The 8,565-nt window shown below is 32.4% G+C and overlaps 1 protein-coding gene across 1 annotated transcript; it reads left to right on the top strand.

Moving 5' to 3' along the window:
• The first annotated feature begins 4,050 nt into the window (after positions 1-4,050).
• On the top strand, positions 4,051-8,224 carry LOC107922659 (protein STRICTOSIDINE SYNTHASE-LIKE 2). The gene is made up of 3 exons (XM_041087552.1): positions 4,051-4,463; positions 5,195-5,467; positions 7,597-8,224. Exons 1-3 carry the CDS (start codon positions 4,204-4,206, stop codon positions 8,168-8,170), a joined length of 1,107 nt encoding a protein of 368 aa, XP_040943486.1. The 5' UTR covers positions 4,051-4,203; the 3' UTR covers positions 8,171-8,224.
• Positions 8,225-8,565: the final 341 nt, after the last annotated feature.

Below are 8,565 nucleotides of genomic sequence, written 5' to 3'. Positions count from 1 at the left end.
TGGCTTCAATCTGCTCCATTGCAACTTTAGGAAGATAAGATCCGCCATAATTTGTAACTTTAATTTGTTCCATTTCAACGCCAGGGAAATAAGATTCGTTGTTTTCAGTTTGCTCCGCTGTAACTTCAGGGAGATAAGGCTGGTGGCTTCAATCTGCTCCACTGCAACTTCAGGAAGATAAGATCCACCATAATTTGTAGCTTTCATCTGTTCCACTGCAACGCTAAGGAAATAAGATTCGCTGTCTTCAGTCTGCTCCACTGTAACTTCAGGATGATAAGATCTGTCATAATTTGTAGCTTTAATCTGCTCCACTGTAACGCCAGAGAAATAAGATTCGCTGTCTTCAGTCTACTCCGCTGCAACTTATCAGCCTAAATAAGATAAGGCTGGTGGCTTCTGTAATGACACATTTTTGCCTGGGCCCAAAACTAAATAAACAAGACCCAAAAAATAAATAGTCCAAACAGTCCAAATTATCAGCCTAAATTACAAACCCAATTACAGCCCAAATAAATCAAAACACTAAAGCCCATATGACCCAAAAACTAAACTAATTTCCAGCAGACAAAAAAAGAGGCGGAAACCCTAGCCTCTTTGCGTCTCCGCTCCTCCTACACGCGCCACCACCGCCGCACATCACCACGTTCGTCTGACACCTACAAAAAAATTGAATGCAACAACAAAAAAAGAGAAGCATGCGAGCAATAATGGACAAACGATTGTATCCGGCTATAAAAGCCTAAATCTCAGCATTGTAATTTTTTTACGAACCTTTGATAAATAAAAAATAGAAAAGAAATTTTAAAGGTGATATTTTTTACATTTCAAATTCGCATTTTTTTTCTTTCTCGGTCCATTTTTTTATTTTTTATCCTTTTTTATATACTAAATAAATGGAAAAAAAAATGAAAGGGAGGGCTTACTTGAATCGGCCCACAGCCCTGCCGTCGGTAGCCCTTCGTCGTCGTCAGATTCGAGCTCAAAAGAGGGTTAAGGCCCCTTTTTCTTTCGGCCTCTCGAGTTGAAAAGGCCTGGCCTTTGGAACACGCTGCAAAGCGCTAGTTAAAAATGCCCTTCGCGCGACGCCTGCCACCAGCCACGGTGGCACTACGGCGGCGACCATGACCGGCCAAAGGGGAACCAAGAGAGAGACCAAGAGAGGCTGAGAACTCTCTGCTTTTTTTTTAAATGAGGTTGAACTATTTTTTTCTTCTTTTTTAATATTTATATGAGGCATAATACGACGTCATTTTGGACCTTAGCATTAGTGGCCAAAATGACGCCGTTTTGTATAAGACCCGAGAACCGACTCGGATGTGGCCAGGATCCGCGTGTTTTTCTTGGAGGGGCTAATTGCAAATTCAACCCCTCCGCTTTTGCGGCATAGCAAAATCTGGTCTTCGTTTTTTATATGTTGACCCTACAAATTTTATACTAGTTTCATTTTGGTCCGCGTTGAATAGCTACGCTTTAGGGCTGGGAATATTGCCCAGTCAGTCCCTATTTTCTTAAGCGCGTCCCAATTCAGTCCCTAGCCACCCCTTTTCATTTATTTGTGATTTAAGCCCCAGATTTTGGGGTTCGTTTTCAATTCAGTTCTTAGCCTGTTAATTTTTTTTCCATTATTATTTTAAAAAAACAGTTTTGTTTAATATTTCACTTAATGTTTATTTATTTACTTATTTTCAATTAATAATCAAACTTACATTAGTATTTATTTATTAGCTTGTTTATTTTATTTTGCCATCATTATTGCTATTTATTTGCTTTTTTTTTAAATACTTTCAAAACTTATTTAGCTCCCTTTTACGTATTAAACAACTTCTTTAAAAACATAATAAATTTAACACGTATTCAAATTTGTAAAAAAGGAAAGAAATCTCGACATAAGGAAATATTTTGCGTTTTGGGAATTCGAAAAACCGTACCCTAACTTACAGGGTTTCAGTTTTCTCGTTAAGCCTAAATAGCAAAACATCCTTTTAAAATTCCAAAACACAAAATTTCAATAAAATTTAAAGGCAAGCTTATTCTCTAAGGTTCCAAATATCGTGTCCTAACTTACGGGATATGACATCTCGTTATCTTGAGACGAGTGGGTCTTTAACTTTCTTTTCGATTTATTCAAGCTTTTTTTATAGCATTAATAAAAATGATCATATTTTAAATTTCCTTTCAAATTTTCAACTTTCGACAGTAAGACCTTAAGTAATCAACTAGGTACCAGTTTTGGGTGTATAGAGGGTGCTAATCCTTCCTCGTGCGTAACCGACTCCCGAACCCGTTTTCTAGATATTGTAGACCAAAAATTTGTTTTAGTAAATTTAAACTTTTATTAAAATGATTAAATTATGAGGTGATCCGATCACACCTAAATAAAAAGGATTGGTGGCGACTCTTTTTTTTTTAAAGTCGACCCTGTTTTCCAAAAAAATGGTTTCGACAGCTTCAATTTGCTCTACTGCAACTTTAGGAAGATAAGATCCGCCATAATTTGTAACTTTAATTTGTTCCATTTCAACGCCAGGGAAATAAGATTCGTTGTTTTCAGTTTGCTCCGCTGTAACTTCAGGGAGATAAGGCTGGTGGCTTCAATCTGCTCCATTGCAACTTCAGGAAGATAAGGTCCACCATAATTTGTAGCTTTAATCTGTTCCACTGCAACGCTAAGGAAATAAGATTCGCCATGATGACTTTAATCCATTCCACTGTAACTTTAGGGATATAGGATTTGTGGTTTCGCTGATCTGTTCTCTGAGGAACATGACCTGTAGAATCCATTTCATGGACCTATTTATGCCTAGTGATTAGGATGTTATGATCAGAATGAATCAAATGCTCCTAACTAGATGTATATGAATGATATTTACATGAATGCAGATTGTCATTTTTTGAGAATAATCCTATTTTAATGCTTAGGTTAACATTGCTCATTGTTCATCCAGGTTCTATCACTGACGCATTACCTTGCCTTCTTGTTCAGCTGATATTTTTGATAGAAAACCCGATGAAATAGCCATAATTTAGGCTGTTCTTTCTCAAATGTTTCCTACCCTTAGGTTTGGTTAATTCTAAATAATAGTCCTGTTTCAGGTTCTCATACTATTTAGAAGCTTTCAGAGTAATATGCAGAACTTGTAAGACAGAGGCAGTGGAGCAGCGGTGGTGGTAGGCCTAGGGGCGACAGTAGACCTAGGGGAGGCAGCTAGGGTTTTCTTTTCTGTTTATTTTTTTCTTTTGTTGGGCTTTGGGCTAGGGTTTAGGTTTTGGGTTTGCGATTGGGTAGTGGGCCTTTTTTTGTAATGGACTATTAATCTTTTTGGACTTTTTATTTATTGTTTTTTTTTGTTTTATTTGCAATTTGGGCCCAGGCTAAAATTGGCCTATTACATTATCTATCAATGGACATCCAATGAAGAGTGTTATGAATATCTTATTAAGTGGATTTTCATCAATATCAAGATAAATTTTGATGTACCTTAAATTCTAATAGTGATTAGAAAGTGGATCTCTACTTCATTTATACTTCTTATGCCTATAAATAGAGACTTTGGAGAAGTATTGTAAATATTCCGATTAATCAATCAAATACGTTGTCTTTTGCTCTCCCATTCTCTTTGTTATTTATTCTTTGTCTTTTATTTTATAATAGAATCAATTATCTTTTAAAATTAAATTTTATATTAAAAATGTGTATTTAATAATAGGATATATTTACATTTTTAAGAAAATTTTTACGCATACAATTAATAAAATTAAATCTTATTTATATATATTAAAATATATTTTTTATTTTTAAAAATTTTAATTTTATTAACATGATAGCCACGTCAATATCGTTAATAGTCATGTCACTAAATTAACAGTTAAAATTTTTTTTGATGAAATTTGTCAATTTGAGAATTCAATTAAATGCAAAAAAAATTACTTGATTTTTTTTAAATAGTTGAAGTGAAATAAATAAAAGGAAAAAAACACACTTGTGAATTTTTGAGATAAGCACATCTACAGTGTTAACATGTTTCCTCTTTATATATGTAATAGAGTTTCACATTAGGCCGACCAAAAAAAAAAGATTAAAATTGCAAAAGTAGTGGCATGAAAGCAGGTGTGTTATTGGCAACACATGAATGAATTATTCCTTTCATTGGCATTGCTTTTTGCTCACACCACTTGCTTCTCCTCCTTACTCATCTCAGCATGGCCTCAAAACCCTTCATCGCATTAGCCACCACTGTTCTCTTCTTCTCCCTCATCGCCGTCAATCATTTTGGGAAACCTTTCCACGGCAAACTTGGGGAAATGGAAATTGTCCCAATTACGGATGCCGTAGGACCTGAAAGTGTAGCATTTCACCCACTTGGAGACGGTCCCTACGTCGGAATATCCGACGGTCGGATTATCAAGTGGCAACCAAATGAGCATCGGTGGATCAGTTTTGGCATCACTTCTCCTAACAGGTACGTGTCTTACAAGTTATTGTTTTTCTCCCTCATAAGCAATCTAGTTTACGTTTATCCTCCATCAATGGTTTGGTTAGTTCGGATTTTTTATTTTTCCCGGTGGATGGTTTGGTTTGAATTTCAATTTTTTTATATTAAATTTTAGATTTTAATTTTTTTACTTATCCTAATAATAAAACATTATTTGATAAAATCATGAAGTCCTTTCTTCAAGTAAATAAAAAAATAATTTATAAGTCATTTTTTAATATTAATTTGATTATAGGTTTTTATCATATTTTTTTATACAATATTTAGAATTATCCATAGTTCCTCTTCAACCTTTAAATATGAGAATGATGCGCTTCAACACATTGAAACCTATGGCCTCCTGTACTAACAACAATAATAATGTCAAAACTTAATCGGCTATATAATATTTATTTTTATGCCATTAAAATTAATTACAAATTTTTAACTTATATTTCAAATACAGTATTTTCTGGGTATGGGCGAAGAAATTGATATTATGAGATGTTGTTCGTCTCGTATCATAGCTACTCACGTGTATAGGGTTAGAGATGTCTTTCCCTCGACAAGCTTGTGTGGCTTATATTCTGCATCGCACGCCCACCCTCCAAACTAGTGACATATTATTATTATTATTATTATTATTATTATAGTAGGGAAAAACCAACACTTGCTACAAAATTGTTAGTGATGAGACCGAGATGATGAGTTTTTAACAGAGAAGGGTGTGAAGGGACAGACGATCATGAAACAAGGGAACACATATGTGGACGTCCATTAGGCATATGCTTCCACGAGAGTACCGGTGACCTTTACATTGCGGATGCATACATGGGACTGCTAAAACTAGGTCCAGCAGGTGGCTTAGCCACTCCTATCCCAACGCATGCTCAACCTCAACCGATCCCTTCCACATTCACCAATAGCTTGGACATCAATCAATCTGATGGCTCCATTTATTTCACCCACACCTCTTCTCTTTATCACAGGAGGTACGTACCATCTCTAAAATTCTATCCACTATTAAATCATTACATAAATTGTTCCTACATATATATGAATTAAAGTAATTGCCTAAACATAGAGAGCTCATATAGTAATAGAATAGGACATGACTGTTAACTGCTCTATATTTTGGATTGATTTCTGGATAATCTTCATTTGCTGAAATCATGTAATGATAAAGAAGGGCACCCACGTGTATTAATGCTGGCCAAACTTATCATCTCTTTTTTTTAATGGTTAGATTTATTTAATGTGATTTGATTGGAGATGTACTAAATGGTTAGGTTTGTTTAATGTGATTTGATTAAAAATATTTGTGGACCATAATATATATCAATAAGTGAAAGCTTTCCCTAAGCAACATAGGATTGTTGAACTTGGAATTGGGAAAGCTTGTTTAGGCCACAACTAACCAAATAAAAAAGATTGTGATTTATTGGTATTAAAAGTATAATAAGTATGGGTAATTGAATTTAAGGCTTTTTAATATGAAACTAATCTTATACCTTCTTTTGCTTTCAATAAAATATATTAGGTATTTTTTTAATATATCTTCTTATACCTTTATAATTTGTTTTATGGATTTTAAATTTCCCTCTCATATTTGCATTATTTTCATATGTTTTGCATACATATTCATAATAATTGAAGTTTCAAACTATAAATCATTACACCAATCACACATTAATATAAAAAGTAAACTATCAAAATAGTCACTGAGCCGTTAACGGTGTAATAGAAAGCTAACGTGGGATGTTAAATCATCATTTCAAATAAAAATTTTAGGTTAAATTATACAATTGGTCCTTATATTTTTCTTTATTTTCCATTCTCTTTAGCTTCTCCTTCAGTTTTCCTCTCTTCTTCATTTATTTTAACGTAGGTTTTCTATGTTTTTCATTTGTTAAAACTAGTCCATAAGCTCGCTTCACTCGATAAAAATTAAATTGTTTAAAAAAATAAAAATATAGGGACTAACTTTAACAAATGACAAACATATTAAAATTAACCAAACTTGTATATATTAAAATTGTTTACCTAGGTAGCCAAGAGAGATTCGAAGTTCTTTAACTAATTGTGAAGTTGAATCAAGTTCTTTCACCAAAAGGATTCTTTTGTTTTCTTCTCATTCAATTTAATGTGTCTGCTAAGGTTCTATGATGTCAATCTCTCCTTTTATTATTACTAGATTTTCACTAGATTTCATTCTAAAAATATTTATATAAAAAATTTATGATTTTTATTATTATATATATGTATCTATTTTTTAGACTTATCGAGATGTAAAAAGACATAAATATCTTTAAAATAATATTTGTTACTTTGTAAAATAATTGAGTTTTTTGGTAATTTTTTAATTGAGTTGAGACTCTGTTGAAGGGTGACACCAACTCAGTCAACCTTATGAATGTGGGGAAAAAATAAAATTATATAACAAATATATTTTTAAAAAATATTATAAATAACAAATAAGGCTTTGGTTAAATGATAAAATATAAATTTAGAAAATTAAAGAGACATGGATTCAAATCTTATTATTGTGTATGTTTTTTTATAATGATTTATTTAACTCTTAAATTTACGTTATTTGTCAAATCACCTAAAATAGATAGAAAAATTAACATTTGTCAACTTTGTTGACGTGGCATGCACATGGATGCCATGTTAGCAATTAATCAATTTTTAAAATTTAGAAAATTCAAAAATATGAAATTATTTTTAAAAATTAAAAATGATTTAAAAAGTATAAAAATAATAAAAAATTAATTTTTAAAATTTAATTAATCGCTAACGTGGATTATCACGTGGATCTCATTTTGAGATAATTTGACGATTAATGCAAGTTCAAAAATTAAAAGAGGTAAAATGATTTGTTTTGTAAAGTTTGAAAACCATATAAATAATTATTTTCATCTTTTTAAAACAATGAAACCAACTCAAGAGCTTTAAAACAATGATAATTTATAGATTTTGTTTTGGCAATATATATTATAGATTATAGATTAGAAACATCCAAATCTTATTTATCATCGTCTTCTTCTCCTCCTTTTAACAAGAAAAATAAGTTCAAATGGTGTATGAAGAATATTGAAAAGTGGTACTAACTGTTTTGCAGGAACCATATAGCAGTGGTTCTAAGTGGGGATAAAACAGGAATGCTGTTGAAATACGAGCAAGAAAGCAAACAAATCACTGTCCTTCTAACCAATCTTTCGTTCCCAAATGGAGTGGCATTAAGCCAAGATGGCAGCTTTCTTGTGTTTGCAGAAACCACCAAATGCAGGATCCTAAGGTACTGGTTATCAACACCCAAAGCTGGAAACCTGGAAACATTGGCACAACTCCCAGGATTCCCAGACAATATCAAAAGGAGCCCCAGAGGAGGATTTTGGGTGGCCATTCATTCACGAAGATGCAAGGTTTTGTCATGGATTCTTTCGTATTCAAAACTAGGGAATGCTTTGATTTGGGTATTGCCTGTTGATGTCATTACCAAAGCTTATTCAGTGATGTCGAAGTATTTAGGAAGTGGGCTGGCATTGAGGATAAGTGAAGAGGGTGTTGTTTTAGAAACTTTGGAACTTGAGAGTGGGAATAAAATGAGTTCCATAAGTGAAGTGCAAGAGAAAGATGACCACTTATGGATGGGATCAATTAACATGCCTTTCCTCGGTGTGTATAGGTTATAAATTTTATTTACTTTTTAGTTCCAAAATAATAATATAAATATAAATAACTTGATATTTTTTAAAAAAAATTAAAAATATATAAACTTCTTAAAAATACATTTAAATGTGTGTTCAGATTCAAATATTTCTATAAAACCTCCATTCAAGTTTTTATTAGTTTATATGTTTTTAAATATTTCTTTTAAAATTTATGCTTGTCATGATGTACAGAGAAACTACTACGTGTCACCACTAAATTGGCTATCAGTGCCATGTTTGTACATACTAACGGTGTTAATACATACATACTAATTTCAATGACGAAATATAAGTTTAAGTACAAATTAGATTAAAAAAAAATAGATACCAACTAAATACAAATGGATTTAAACTGCAATATTATATATATTAACCTT

Source organism: Gossypium hirsutum, chromosome D01 (assembly GCF_007990345.1).
Source record: "Gossypium hirsutum isolate 1008001.06 chromosome D01, Gossypium_hirsutum_v2.1, whole genome shotgun sequence".
In the NCBI taxonomy this organism is placed as follows: Eukaryota; Viridiplantae; Streptophyta; class Magnoliopsida; order Malvales; family Malvaceae; genus Gossypium; species Gossypium hirsutum.
This window is presented reverse-complemented; position numbering and strand designations above follow the sequence as displayed.

Bases quoted from the DNA above. Each gene is read 5' to 3' on its own strand.
- LOC107922659 (XM_041087552.1), top strand. From the start codon at position 4,204: ATGGCCTCAAAACCCTTCATCGCATTAGCCACCACTGTTCTCTTCTTC. The intron at 4,464-5,194 runs GTACGTGTCTTA...AGTTTTTAACAG, and splicing joins GGCATCACTTCTCCTAACAG to AGAAGGGTGTGAAGGGACAG. The intron at 5,468-7,596 runs GTACGTACCATC...ACTGTTTTGCAG, and splicing joins TCTTCTCTTTATCACAGGAG to GAACCATATAGCAGTGGTTC.